Genomic DNA, 15,574 nt, shown 5'->3' on the forward strand with positions numbered 1-15,574 from the left:
AAGTTCCCTTCATCTCAGTTGTAAATGACTAGCCCCATAACATAAGTCTGTGCCCTGCCATTCCTAACCATGGGAAACAATCTCTGTGTCTACGTTGTCAAATCCTTTTAGAACATATGAGACAGTACAGCATAGACTCAGGATTCCCAAACAACATTGCCACTTTAGCTTTGTTGGCATTGAAACCCTTGGCAAAGCAGCCAGCCAATACCTGCTGTTGAATCTTGTGTGAATAATGTTCTGAATGAGGTAGCAAAGTGTAACCCAGCAGGGAGATTATGCCTTCATGAAGGGAGTGTAGAAATTTGATGAGGGACAACAAAATAAAATAGAAAACCTAACTCTTGTAAGATGTATTTTATTTGTACTATTCTGTACTTATAAATAAAGCATCGTCTTTTTTAAAACTATTTTTATTAAGACCAGATTTTCATTATAACATGAACAACATCCACCCAATTCCCCCTCACCCCCATGAAGAAAGCAAAACCTTTATCAAAATAAAAACACAAGCCCCTGTCCCCTGCCCTACAAACAGCTGATGGTAACTAGCTCCGTGGAAAAGTAAATGAAGGCTGCAAACTCTAGTCAAACCCTTCCACCGACCCCCTCCATGGCATACTTGATCTTTGAGGTTCGAAAATTTCATCAGGAGCTCCACCAAGCCGAGGCCTTGGGCACTGGAGACCTGCGCTCAAATAGAACTATCCTCCGGGCTGTTAGCGAGGCAAAAGCTAGGACATCTGCCCTCTTTTTTTCTGTTTCTAGCATCCGGTTCGAATCCAAAACTCTAATGGCCACTAACGAGCACGACTCCAACTGAACGCCCAAAACTCCTGACATTGTATCAGAAAAAGGAGACCCACAAACTGACTAGCTTGGGACAAGTCCAAAACATATGTGTGTGATTCACCTGCCCCTAGAACACAGCTCACACCTTGTGTCTCCTCCCCTGAGACGATTCCACTCATATGTGCCCCCGTCAAGTGTGCCTTTTGCACCACTTTGAACTGGATCAGGCTTAACCTCGCACCTAAGGATGTGACTTTGACCCTGTGAAGAGCCTCATTCCACACAGCCCCCATAAATACCAAACCCAGCTCACCCTCCCACTTCCTCCAATGATGCCTGCTCCATCGCCAACATCTACCTATTGACATCCAAAATCTTACTCTCCCCTAACTTGGCCAAAGATAGGTCCCTGTCCATAAGTGGAGACGATGGAGCCAGGAAAAACTAAGAAAACTCCTTGTGTACAGAATTTACAGTGCAGAAGGAGGCCACTCGGCCCATCAAGTCTGCACCGGCCCCTGGAAAGAGCACCCCACCCAAACCCATACCCCCATCCCCACAACCCAGTAACCCCATCCAACACTAAGGGCAATTTTGGACACTTAAGGGGCAATTTATCATGGCCAATCCACCTAACCTGCACAACTTTGGACTGTGGGAGGAAACCAGAGCACCCGGAGGAAACCCACACAAAGGGAGAAAGTGCAGACTCCACGTACACTGTGACCCAATTTGGGAACCGAACCTGGGACCCTGGAGCTGTGAAGCAATTGTGCTAACCACTATGCTACCATGCTGCTGAAATGCCTTACCGTAATACATTCCCTCTTGGGAACTCCAATTTCTCTAACATCTTTTCTAGGCTGGCGAACCTACCTTCCAGAAATATCCCTAAACCTCTCCAACCCCTCCCTCTCCCATGCCCTGAATGATGACTCTAAGCCAGACAGCACAAATCTTTGGATTCTGTAACTCAGAGCCAGCAGTGACATAGAGCCCAGTTTAAAATGTTGCCTAAACTGATTCCAAATTCTCAAAGTGGTTATCACTACTGCGCTCAAAGAGAATCTAGCAGGAGAAAACAGGAATGGCGCAATACCCAGGGCCCTCAAACTCGACCCTATGTATGACACCTCCTTCGTCCACCCCCATACAGAGTTTGGATCCTTGAACTACCCCCACATCTTGTCAATCATTGCCACCCCACAGTAAAACAACAGATTGGGTATCCCTTTGCAAAACCATCATATGAACGCAAGGAGTCTTAGCATCCCACACACAAGTAGATATCAGTTTATTAACCCTGCAAAAGAAAGACTTGGGAAGAAAGACTGGGAGACGCTGGAATAAAAACAAAAACCTCAGGAGAAAATTCATCTTTAGTGTCTGTAGCCTTCCTGCTAAGGTCAGAGGGAAGGCATCCCATCTTCCCAAATCGGCTTTCACCCCCTCCAGACTAGAAAAATTAAGTTTATGGACCGTGGCACAAAAATGGCCCATCCGGATTCCCAGGTATTGAGCTAGCCTTGGCCGGACAAAAAGGCAGCCTCCCCTGAACAGCTCTCCTCCCTCTGGGTTCACCGGAAATATTCACTCTTGCCCAGATTCTTCTTGTACCCTGAAAAGGAGCCAAACTTCTTGAGCAACTCCATTACCTCCCCCATATTGGAGAGTAGGTCTGTAACATATAGTAACAAATTGTCCACAGATAAGGACGCACTGTGCTCCCAACATGATCTATCCCCCTCCAGCTGGTGGATAACCATAAAGCAATGGCCAATGGCATAATCATTTAGGCAAACAATAGTGGAACAACGGACACCCCTGTCTTGTACCCCAGTTCAGTTGGAAATAACCCACGTATAGGGCGTTAGTATGTACACTCGCTGTGGGGGGGATTTGTACAAAAGACTCATCCATTAAATAAATTTTGGTCCGAAGCCAAACTGCCCAACGGTCTCGAAGAGGTACCCCATCTCATCTCTTCGCCAAGTTAATCGAAATAATCACCTCTGGCTCGGTCCCTAAGGAGGGCGATAACACCACATTTAGCAACCTCTTAACATTGGCCGACAACTGCTCCAGTCAGCTCCTCCAAGATCACCCCAGGTAGGCGAAATAGGCTGATACAACCTATGGGATCCTTGTCCTTGTTCAGGATTAAGGAGATTGATGCCTGTGCTAATGTGGCGGGCAACACTGCCTGGAACAGAGAATCTTTAAATATATCCAAGAGCAGTGGGACCAACTGACCAACAACTGTTTTGTAAAATTCAATAGGAAACCCATCCGGACCTGGCGCTTTACTTGTTTGCATTAACTGAATATAACTCACAATCTCCTCGGGGCCCTATCGGCATCACCAACTTTTGTTTTCTGTACTGCTCCACCTCTGGGAAGATCAACTCATCCAAAAATTGCTTCATGGTCCTCCGGAGGCCCTGACTCCTACAACTCACGATAAAAGGTCTCAAACACCTCTCACCTTCTCTGGGGCAAAGTCCAGGGCAGAACAAAGCAGTACTGGTGTGAGCTGTATCTAGAACTCCAGGGCCTCTGGTGAACAACCCATTAAGAAGAAACTGAAATCAGGATCAAAGCAGTACAAAGATGATTTCTTGAGGTATGGCTTTATCAATTGTGCCAATGCAAAGCCCATGTGTGTTCTATGCAGTGAAGGACTGACAAATAAGAGTTGGATGCTAAATATCTTAGCTTTTTAATTCTAAACGAGCTGAACCTCCAATTGTAAGGGAAGGTTGATGATTGCTTTCGGAACTGTGAAGAAATAGATGCTTTCCAAAGTCATTGCAAGTTGGCAAGTGCAAGTACAAAGCCAATACTACTACGTGTTCCTCACACTGCTACGACACATCGAAGAAAACAATATTAATGAGGAAGCTGTCAATAGACTGGAGAGCCTTATTCAGTCACATCTGGCTGCGCTGATCAAGATTGTGTTGCTATTTTCCAGAGCAGACGTTTCAGATTTTGAAGCAGAATAGGTGGGCAAAAAGTCCTTTTGAGTTTGAGACCCCAGAGTCCATTATTAACTTACAGCTGACTCTAAATGAAGAGACTGAACTTTTGTGCCACATATACAAGTCCATGAGGCTGTCAGCATTCTGGAGTACCGTCTCTCAGGAGTTTCCAGTGCTGAGTAAAACGAGCATTTTGTTGCTATTGCCCTTCACAATGACCTACATGTGCGAGGTTAGACTTTCGTTCTCACAAAGATGCAACTGATATGCGCATTTCCCCCTCCTCCTGTGAATCTGATTGGAGTGAGATTGTGAGGACCAAGATGGCTCACCTGTTGCATTAAAGGTAAGCAAAAATGGTGGGTCGCCAAGGTCGGCAGGCGTGGTTGCCAATGTCAGCCGGCTGGTAAAAGTGGGTCCCGGAAAAAGGAAATTTGAAAAACACTGCTCTAGTCTAGCGTAACAATGTGTCACTTCAATTCCTGAAGAATTACAGGTATTTTGTGGCACCTGGAGATTCTGTGGTTGGAAAATGAATGTTGTAATTTCAACCTTGAATCAACTGCATTTGCGTTTTGGGTGCAAGTGCCATCAGCGCTCTGAAACCCACCAGACAACATGAATGTAAATTGAATGCATTCTAAAACATGTGAAGCCCCAGCAAATTGCAGTACTGCTTCAAGTAGAAAGAGTTCTATATTTATGGAGAGACTAGGCAAGCATATGATGATTTTGATAGTAGATTTAGATAAGAAAAGATGAGAGTTGAGAACAAACGCTGACATGGACTAGTTTTTCTGTGCTGTATATCCAAAGTATGTAATCCTATGTGTGCAATGTGAAGTGGTAAGCATTCAAATATACTCCAAAGGTTTTCCCATCTATTTCAATCTATCCTTGATAACCCTCATTACATGTTTTTTTTCTTTTGTTGGAAATAAATTCGTGGTCAGTTTTAAATAGAAGTAAACATTAGGTTGTACCTTAATCAAAGTGGCTTACTGGGCAGCTCGGTGGCGCAGTGGTTAGCACTGCTGTCTCACGGCGCCGAGGTCCCAGGTTCGATCCCGGCTCTGGGTCACTGATCGTGTGGATTGGCCACGTGAAATTACCCTTTAATTGGAAAAAATGAATTGGGCACTCTTTTTATAAAAAAAAAAAAAAAAAAAAAAAATTTTAACTTTAAAAAAAATCAAAGTGGCTTATTGTATTTTTTGGGTTTCAAACAGGACGGATTTAGACTAACAGATTACTAAATGTGTATCAATCTTGTTTGATTTCCTGTTTCCTCCCAGAAAAAGCCTAATTTTTTCAAGGGGGAGAGGTAGATTGGAGTACAAATGATTTGGGCAGACTGTTTGCAGAGACTGGCAAAGATTTTGATTCCTGATTGGAAATGTAGTAATAGGAGAGATTCCCTTTAATCCTCAGGATTCAAACATCAGTCCACCCCCTCTCTTTCTTCTCTTCCCCCCCCCCCCCTCTTTACCTTCCCTCTTTTCCCCTCTCTCTTCCCTTCCACTCCCCCTCTCTCTCCCTCGTCCCCTCTCCGTCACTTCCCCCTCTCTCTTCCCCTCCCCCTCTCTTCCCCTCCGCCCCTCTCGTCGCCTTCCCCTTCCTTCCCCTCTTCCCCCTCTCCCCCCCCCCCCCTCTCAATTTACCAGTGATGTATCATTTCCTATTTAGATGTATTCAGATTTGATATGCTACTCTATAATGTCCTGCTAGGAGCAGCAGCTGCAGGGTGACTTGGACACACTGATCTCAAGAATTTGTTGTGTGGTGAAAATATTTATGGTGTTCCTTCTGTCCCAGCGTGTTGACATATTGCCATTCTTATGCCTGGTCACTTATACAGTTTCTAACACTGGTAACGATGTCCATCATCAGGCAAAAGTACTTTTCAGCTCAACAAATGAATGGACTATCTCTATCTGGCCATAAAGGTAGGATTTTTATCTTTAGAAACAATTTCTAAATGGTTATTTTCATTTGACCTTATTTTAGATGGTGCAGACCTTAGCAAGTAATGGAGCCAACTCAATCTGGGAACACTCGCTGCTTGATCCAGCCCAAGTGCAAAGTGGACGGCGCAAACCAAACCCTCAGGATAAAGTACAGTGAGTTCCATTCAGCTTCAAAATGCAAGCCTGCTGTATTGAAATTGCATGTACACAGACCATTCTTTTCAATTAACTTTTTTTTCCCCTCCACTTTTTTCATACAAGTTATAGCTGCTTTTGGTTCCAAAAAGCCATTGATGTGATTAGTCCATTCAACAGTTTATTTTTAATTGAAATTCCAGGATGTGTACAATTTACAAGCTTGTCAAATTTTAGACTCCATTATCATATGGATCTAGTTATTTTGGAATTGTAATAAGTAGCTAGATCAGATTATTTGCTGATTATCTTTTCGCATTGTCCTTGAAAAAGTGATATTGCCAGAATGTGCAGTCAATAATATGGTAGTGATAGGTCTGACCTTGTAATTGACTGTGAAATTGCTACAAACTTATTGAGACTGCAGTTATTTCCTTGCTAAAATATGCCTTTTAAATGCATTTTTTAAATGCAGCCCCACCAAGGCAGAATTCATACGAGCCAAGTATCAAATGTTGGCATTTGTCCACAAACTACCATGTCGTGATGATGACGGTGTTACCACAAAGGACCTGAGTAAGGTGAGCTGTCTTGAACAAGTCTTATTTGCAGCTGTAACAGCACAATGGCCAGATTAGATCTATTTCTTGAATTTACACTAAATTTGAAAATTGGAGATTCAGTTCAGATGTCACATCACTTGATATCTTGCTTGAACAACTCTCATTTTTTTCTTTGCAAGTCTTTTTTGGCACAAACTTGCTGGAGTGACCTACGAATAACTTAATTTTTTTCAGAGAAGTAAGCTAGACTTTCAGCAGGTATAAAATATAAAATTCTGTCCTTCTGCAATGTTTCCCCTAAATGTACGCCAAATTACTTTTTAGTTGTATTCAGTGCCTAGTGATTGCTACTCCACCAGCATTTGGTTGAAGCATATTCACTGTTTCCTTGTAAAATATTATCAAATAAACCAATCTCTTACATAGTCCCATACTAATAACTCTCTTTTTGTATCACTGTTTTATTTCCAATGCCACAAGTGGTCAGTGTCCATTTCACCATCCGATGATTTCAGGCAGTTCAGCTTCTCAAAGCCAATCGAAAGGAGTTAGTTTTGAGCAGCATTTCTGACAGCTTACACTTTTTAAATAAATTCTAAGTCGGCTACAGTTGGCCTCAACCAGGGATGGGTTTAAAATAAAAGGTTGGTTTCTAATTGCTGTTCTGTGGCCAATCTGTGTGGCTCATAACTATGATCTAAAAACCTGTCTGTTGGCCTTGTGCATGAAGAATGGAACGCCCCCCCCCCCCCCCCCCCCTGCAAGTGATTGCTGACACCATTGAAATGTGCTTCCAGGAAACAGTGACAAATTTAGATAATAAAAAAGGATAAAGAAAATCTTGATTTTAAAAAGGACCAGTGTCAATAATGAAGGCATGTCAGCATGCTGCACGTACTCTTGTTTCGGTGCAGTTTTTGGAACAATACCATCGCTAGCAGAACTCAACTCAACAAAGTTGATCGTCTTCTGACATCCATCTTTACCATCTTATTTACAGTACTTCAATTTTAAAAAAAATAAATCTTTATTAGTGTCTCAAGTAGGCTTGCATTAAAACTGCAATTAATTTACTGTGAAAATCTCCTAGTCGTCACACTCTAGCGCCTGTTCAGATACACCGAGGGAGAAGTCAGAATGTCCAATTCACCTAACAAGCACATATTTCAGGACTTGTGGGAGGAAACCGGAGGGCCTGGAGGGAACCCACACAGACACGGGGAGAATGCAGACTCCACACAGACATGACCCAAGCCGGGAATCAAACAGGGACCCTACTGCTCTGAAGCAACAGTGCTAACCACTGGGCGACCGTGCTGCCTATACAGTACTTCAATTTCACATTCAGGTCTTTGGGTGAGGGGGTGGCACGGTGGTGCAGTGTTTAGCACTGCTGCCTCATGGTGCAAAGGATCCAGGTTCAATCCGGGTCTTGGGTCACTGTTCATGTGGAGTATGCACATTCTCCCTGTGTCTGCGTGGGTCTCGCCCCCACAAGCCAAAGATGTGCAGGGTAGATGGATTGGCCACGCTAAATTGTCCCTTAATTGGGGGGGGAAAAGAATGAGGAACTTTAAATTCAGAATTTAAAAAAATAAATCTTTGGGTAAAGATTTTCCACAGCATCATGATTGCAAGCTGAAGAATTGCAGGGTATTTCATGCCCTGGTGCATTGTAAGAAAATTGCATTGTCATTTGCCACAAGCCCATGGGAGTAGACCTTGTTGAATGCTGTAAATCTAATTAAAATGTCTGTAATGAGAATATCTGGACTAATTTTGAGGCATGGGAAAATATCTTTGGTTGCTAGTCTTGGAACACCAGTTCGTAGTGGTGCATAGAATTGTTTTGGTGTGAGGCGGCAAATTAAACCCCAGTGACAAAAAGTAGCCCAATCATTTATGTTACAATTATTAAAGACTATTGAAGTACAGAAAACAAATGAACAGGACTGCTCTCCTCTCAGACAATTACTGTGTATGAATTACTAAACACAATTTTATATAGAACTTATTCCAAAATATATCTCTTATATTCGGGATAAAGTGTCCGCAGTGGCGTTTTCGCTCCCGGCCACATGAAAGATTTTTGCGTTAAATGGTTTTAATAGCAAACTCCTTCTAAATAACCGGGTGTTTGGATGTCAATCTCTCCAAATGTTTCAAAGGGTTGTGGTCTGTATGTACGATTGTCTTGGTTGGGTTGCTGGCAACATAAATCTCAATGCTGTAATACTAGTACCCGGCTTAACATCCCTGTCTGAATGGTTGAATATTTTTCTGTTACTGATTTAATTCCCTTGAGAATCCAGCAAAAAGAAAGACTAGGAACTTCTTTGTCTTGCAATAATACGGCTCCTACCCTATTTTGTGTGTGTGTGTGTGGGTCAGTGTGTGAGAGGGCGAGTGAGTGTGTGGGTCAGTGTGTGAGGGAGAGTGAGTGAGTGTGTGGGCATGTATGTGTGAGATAGGGAGTGAGTGAATGTGGGCATGTATGTGTGTGAGTGAGGGAGAGTGAGTGAGTGATTGTGTGGGCATGTATGTGTGAGAGAGAGTGAATGATTGTGTGGGCCTGTGTGTGAGCGAGTGTTGTGTGGGCGGGCCTGTGTGAGTGATTGTGTGGGAGGGCCTGTGACTGGGCCTGTGAGAGAGAGAGAGTGAATGAATGTGTGGGCCTATGAGCAAGCGAGGGAGTGAGTGGGCTTGTGTGTGAGAGTAAGTGTGTGTGTGGGCCTGTGTGTGAGAGAGTGAGTGATTGTGTGGACCTGTGTGAGAGAGCGTGAGTGAGTATGTGGACCTGTGTGAGTGAGTATGTGGACCTGTGTGAGTGAATGTGTGGACCTGTGTGAGTGATTGTGTGGGCATGTGTGTGAGAGTGATTGTGTGGACCTGTGAGTGAGTGTGTGGGCCTGTGTGCGAGCGAGTGATTGTGTGGGCCTGTGTGCGAGCGAGTGATTGTGTGGGCCTGTGTGCGAGCGAGTGGTTGTGTGGGCCTGTGTGCGAGCGAGTGATTGTGTGGGCCTGTGTGCGAGCGAGTGATTGTGTGGGCCTGTGTGCGAGCGAGTGATTGTGTGGGCCTGTGTGCGAGCGAGTGATTTGTGTGGGCCTGTGTGCGAGCGAGTGATTGTGTGGGCCTGTGTGCGAGCGAGTGATTGTGTGGGCCTGTGTGCGAGCGAGTGATTGTGTGGGCCTGTGTGCGAGCGAGTGATTGTGTGGGCCTGTGAGTGAGTGGGCCTGTTTGCGGGCCTGTGTGTGAGCGAGTGTTGTGTGGGCGGGCCTGTGCGAGAGAGTGAATGAATGTGTGGGCCTATGAGCAAGCGAGGGAGTGAGTGTGAATGAGTGAGTGTGTGGGCCTGTGTGTGAGAGTGAGTGATGGTGTGGGCATGTGAGAGAGAGAGTGAGTGATTGCGTGGGCATGTGAGAGAGAGAGTGAGTGATTGCGTGGGCATGTGTGTGAGAGAATGAGTGATTGTGTGGGCATGTGAGAGAGCGAGAGAGTGAGTGTTGTGTGGGCCTGTGTGAGTGATTGTGTGGGCATGTGTGTGAGAGAGTAAGTGATGTGTGGGCCTGTGAGAGAGAGCGTGAGTGAGTACGTGGACCTGTGTGAGTGATTGTGTGGGCATGTGTGTGAGAGAGTAAGTGAGGTGTGGGCCTGTGAGAGAGAGCGTGAGTGAGTATGTGGACCTGTGTGAGTGATTGTGTGGGCATGTATGAGAGACAGTGAATGAATGTGTGGGCCTGCGAGCGAGGGAGTGAGTGATTGTGTGGGCCTGTGAGAGAGCGAGTGAGTGTTGTGTGGGCCTGTGTGAGAGAGAGTGAATGAATGTTTGGGCCTATGAGCGAGGGAGTGAGTGTGTGGGCATGTGTGTGAGAGAGTGAGTGATTGCGTGGGCATGTGCAAGAGAAAGAGAGTGAGTGAATGTGTGAGCCTGTGACCAAGAGTGAGTGATTGTGTGGGCCTGTGTATGAGAGAGTGTTGTGTGGGCGGGCTTGTGTGAGTGATTGTGTGGGCGGGCATGTGTGATTGTGTGGGCCGGCCTGTGTGTGATTGTGTGGGCGGGGCTGTGTGAGTGGTTGTGTGAGTGATTGTGTGGGTGAGCCTGTGTGAGTGATTGTGTGGGTGGGCCTGTGTGAGTGATTGTGTGGGTGGGCCTGTGTGAGTGATTGTGTGGGTGCGCCTGTGTGAGTGATTGTGTGGGTGGGCCTGTGTGAGTGATTGTGTGGGTGGGCCTGTGTGAGTGATTGTGTGGGTGGGCCTGTGTGAGTGATTGTGTGGGCGGGCCTGTGTGAGTGATTGTGTGGGCGGGCCTGTAAGTGATTGTGTGGGCGGGCCTGTAAGTGATTGTGTGGGCGGGCCTGAGAGTGATTGTGTGGGCGGGCCTGAGTGAGTGATTGTTGTGGGCGGGCCTGTGTGAGTGATTGTTGTGGGCGGGCCTGTGTGAGTGATTGTTGTGGGCGGGCCTGTGTGAGTGATTGTGTGGGCGGGCCTGAGTGAGTGATTGTGTGGGCGGGCCTGAGTGAGTGATTGTGTGGGCGGGCCTGAGTGAGTGATTGTGTGGGCGGGCCAGTATGAGTGATTGTGTGGGCGGGCCTGTGTGAGTGATTGTGTGGGCGGGCCTGTGTGAGTGATTGTGGGCGGGCCTGTGTGAGTGATTGTGTGGGCGGGCCTGTGTGAGTGATTGTGGGCGGGCCTGTGTGAGTGATTGTGTGGGTTGGCCTGTGTGAGTGATTGTGTGGGCGGGCCTGTGAGTGATTGTGTGGGCGGGCCTGTGTGAGTGATTGTGTGGGCGGGCCTGTGAGTGATTGTGTGGGCAGGCCTGCCTGTGTGAGATTGTGTGGGCTGGCCTGTGTGGTATTGTGTGGGCGGGCCTGTGTGAGTGATTGTGTGGGCGAGTCTGTGTGAGTGAGTGTTGTGGGCGGGCCTGTGTGAGTGAGTGTTGTGTGGGCGGGCCTGTGTGAGTGATTGTGTGGGCGGGCCTGTGTGAGTGAGTGTTGTGTGGGCGGGCCTGTGGGGGATTGTGTGGGCGGGCCTGTGTGAGTGATTGTTGTGGGCGGGCCTGTGTGAGTGAGTGATTGTTGTGGGCGGGCCTGTGTGTGATTGTGTGGGCGGGCCTGTGTGAGTGATTGTGTGGGCGGGCCTGTGAGTGATTGTTGTGGGCGGGCCTGTGTGAGTGAGTGATTGTTGTGGGCGGGCCTGTGTGAGTGATTGTTGTGGGCGGGCCTGTGTGAGTGAGTGTTGTGTGGGCGGGCCTGTGTGAGTGATTGTTGTGGGCGGGCCTGTGTGGGATTGTGTGGGTGGGCCTGTGTGAGTGATTGTGTGGGCGGGCCTGTGTGTGTGATTGTTGAGTGGGCGGGCCTGTGTGAGTGAGTGTTGTGTGGGCGGGCCTGTGAGGGATTGTGTGGGCGGGCCTGTGTGAGTGATTGTGTGGGCGGGCCTTTGTGAGTGAGTGTTGTGTGGGCGGGCCTTTGTGAGTGAGTGTTGTGTGGGCGGGCCTGTGTGTGTGATTGTTGTGTGGGCGGGCCTGTGTGAGTGAGTGTGTGGGCGGGCCTGTGTGGGATTGTGTGGGCGGGCCTTTGTGAGTGAGTGTTGTGTGGGCGGGCCTGTGTGAGTGAGTGTGTCGGCGGGCCTGTGTGAGTGATTGTTTGTGGGCGGGCCTGTGTGAGTGAGTGTTGTGTGGGCGGGCCTGTGTGGGATTGTGTGGGCGGGCCTGTGTGTGTGATTTGTTGTGTGGGCGGGCCTGTGTGAGTGTGTGTGTGGGCGGGCCTGTGTGGGATTGTGTGGGCGGGCCTTTGTGAGTGAGTGTTGTGTGGGCGGGCCTGTGTGAGAGAGTGTTGTGGGCGGGCCTGTGTGGGATTGTGTGGGCGGGCCGTGTGAGAAAGAGGTGCGTGTGAGTCGGAGAGAGAGTGAATGTGAGACCTGTTCCCACTGGAAGCTACTCAAATGTTAAATTTGTGCAACATATTTGCAGCCACTGATTGAATTCATAGACATTTCTGAGCTAGAATTGAATAAATGTCTTGAACATTGTTAAATCTGGAAGGCCATTGGGAACTAGACCAATCTACAATTGCCTAGTCTCATTGTCCCTTCCTCAGTTCAAAAAAAAAAATCAAGGTTGGTTCCAACAGATAGAATTGGAATTAGAAATAAAATTCACAATATAACAGCACATTGAAGAATACATCACACATGCCATCGACAGTTAAAAAAGTGTAAAATGTCAAAATGGAACTGTATTACAATTTTTAACTGATCTTTATATTCTTTTGTCTTACAACAGCAACTGCACTCCAGTGTGCGCACAGGGAATCTGGAGACGTGTCTCAGGCTACTGTCCCTGGGAGCACAGGCCAATTTCTTTCACCCGGTAAAGTTTATCATGGAATATATTTTCCATAATTCGGAGCATTTCAGAAACTAAAGTAGGCCAATCAGCACCAGAGGGGAAACCATTCTGATGACCTTTCTCTCTCAGATGCTGACTAACCTGCTATACATTTTTTCTTCTTGTTTCCATGGTTTTCAATTATCACTCCTCCGGTGTCTGGATTTTTGGGGAGAAAGAACTTGAGGCAATCTTTCATTTCAGCAAACTCAGTATTTATTTGCCAAATTGAAAGTTGATTACAGCAGGTATCTTAAGATTTTTGAATTTAATCGAACGTTCACAGTAAGTACACTGCCATTCTCTGACCATTTACCTTTAAATGAAGCAGTCACCAGAACACTATTTTAATCTCAGTTGAACAGCATCGACTTTGAGTTTAACACTGTTTCAGTGCACAAAACCTACGTGATCAGACACAGTGAGCAAAATCTGAACAAAAATTTGCTACTTCACTGGTGCCATTATAATAATAAATCAAAAAATACATGCATGTCCAAAGCTGCCACATGTATTTGAGTCTTGGATTGTAAATCAGTCGAGCTCTGTCTGCTCTCCTGGCTGAAGATATTGACCAATATTTTAGGCACAGTACTCTCCAGCCATGTTTGTTCTGTTATATGATTGAGTGCGCAAGCACTTAAGTTGATTACATTTTCTGGACTTCCTGCATTACCTTTAAGTGCCACTTAATAGAGTGGCGGTGTGAAATATATTCTGACGGTGTGAATTGTGTGATTAAACTAATGTTACAAACCACAAGATATTTAATACCTTGAAATACAGTTAAAATTGAGCAGTTTTTGACTGAATCTCATAGATATAATTCATTTGAATTTGAATGATATTTATAAATGGTTCACGGCACTGAAAGATCTTAAAAGCGTTTGCCATTGTAACATGATGGGTTATTTGAGTTATTCGGTCTATAATATGCTCCCACTCATTTCTTATTTTATTTCTTATCATTTCCTTCCAAAAGAATGCTTGCATGCAATTCCATAGGTTTGCTTTCTTTTTTTTAAAAAGTCAGTTAAGATTGGTGGGCTGTTCTACCATCAGAGGGCATTGTAGCCAAATTTGTTCCAATCCTTTGCAGACGTCTGCAAATAGAAGTCTAGATCAGGGTTTTAGACGGAGTTGAAACAGCTGGAAAATCAGAGAATGGTAAAGCTCAGTTGTTCAACCAATCATTTCTCTGTCAGTTCTTTGAAAGAGCTATCCAGTGGCTCGTTCCTGAAGCGCTGCAAATTTTTCTCCCCCCCTTCAAAAGTTACTTTTGAAATGTATTATTAGCAGGCGGCACAGTAGCACAGTGCTTAGCACTGTTGCTTTGCAACACCAGAGCCCCGAGTTCTATTCCCGGCCTGGGTCACTGTGCGAAGTCTGCACGTTCTCCCCGTGTCTGCGTGGGTTTCCTCCGGGTGCTCCGGTTTCCTCCCACAAGTCCCGAAAGACGTGCTTGTTAGGTGAATTGGGCATTCTGGATTCTCTCTCAGTGCACCCAAACAGGCATCGGAGTGTGGCGACTAGGGGATTTTCACAGTAACTTCATTGCAGTGTTAATGTAAGCCTACTTGTGACACTAATAAAGATTGTTATTAAGATTATCATTATTCAATCTGCTGCTGCTACACGGTCGACGCGGTATCACAGTGGTTAGCACTATTGCTTCACAGCACCAAGGACCTGGGTTTGATTCCAACCTTGGGTGACTGTGTGGAGTTTGCACGTTCTCCCCGTGTCTGCATCGGTTTTCTCCCAGAGCTCCAGTTTCCTCCCACAGTCTGAAGATGCACAGGGTAGGTGGGAATATGGGGATAGGGCAGAGGCATGGGCCTAGGTAAGGTGCTCTTTTGGAGGGTTGGTGCAAACTCGATGGCCTGAATGGCCTCCTTATGCACTGTAGGGACTCTAGGATACCTTTTCAGGCTTTGCATTCGACCACTGTTTCACCGTACATTTTTCAAAGAGACACTACAGTTGCAGTGGTCCTGCCACGTTTTTGGCTAAGCTTGGTTAAGACAAGACCCAAGATTGATTCTGCCATTTTCTTGCTTGTGAAGTGCTACTGCATCATAAGTGGAGTTGTGTAAGTAAGCTGTGCAGTACAGTACTTAGAATTTTCTGGTTTTATTGAATAATTTATATTTTCCATTCATCAGGAAAAAGGTACCACTCCTTTGCATGTGGCTGCTAAAGCAGGACAAATACACCAGGCTGAACTACTGGTCGTTTATGGTGCAGATCCTGGAGCACCTGATGTTAATGGCAGAACACCCATAGATTATGCCAGGTCAGTGGGGGAGGAAACGCCCTCAATTATTTTGTACATTTTTGTTTCATTTATACTACTGCTGCAAATCATTGCACTCCTTATGGGGGTTATAGCCATTGTTATGGTAGCTGATCCTAAAATATGTGAGGAAGCAATGCAGTGCTCAGATTTACATCTGAAATGTTTCATAACAATGTTTATCTCTGTTCAGGACTTGTATTGTTGTGTATATTTTGATATTTATGTTTTGTTTGCACTGGAAATAGTTAAGCAAAATGAAAGCATTAAAATGAAAGATTGATGCAGGCGTTTGTTACGAAATGTCGATAATTCAAATCCCTGAAGTTTTTGCTCTTGGCATATGTTCAGGGAAATGCATACTGCCTTGATATGATAAAATTATGCATGTCCGCAATATAAACTCATCTGAAGAAGTAGTTGTATGTCACAATGTTATAAAAGGGAAACCAGT

General features: G+C 45.7%; 1 protein-coding gene across 6 annotated transcripts in view; it reads left to right on the forward strand.

Moving 5' to 3' along the window:
* Positions 1 to 15,574, forward strand: part of git1 (G protein-coupled receptor kinase interacting ArfGAP 1) — a 247,947-nt gene that overhangs the window by 107,316 nt on the left and 125,057 nt on the right. For all 6 annotated transcript variants that reach the window (XM_038814323.1, XM_038814327.1, XM_038814328.1 and 3 more), the window contains exons 3-6: positions 5,781 to 5,893; positions 6,351 to 6,456; positions 12,720 to 12,806; positions 14,990 to 15,120. In XM_038814323.1, the coding sequence (XP_038670251.1) occupies positions 5,781 to 5,893; positions 6,351 to 6,456; positions 12,720 to 12,806; positions 14,990 to 15,120 (437 nt within the window). The remainder of the gene's footprint in view (positions 1 to 5,780; positions 5,894 to 6,350; positions 6,457 to 12,719; positions 12,807 to 14,989; positions 15,121 to 15,574) is intronic.

This window comes from Scyliorhinus canicula, chromosome 12, assembly GCF_902713615.1.
Source record: "Scyliorhinus canicula chromosome 12, sScyCan1.1, whole genome shotgun sequence".
Classification (NCBI taxonomy): domain Eukaryota; kingdom Metazoa; phylum Chordata; class Chondrichthyes; order Carcharhiniformes; family Scyliorhinidae; genus Scyliorhinus; species Scyliorhinus canicula.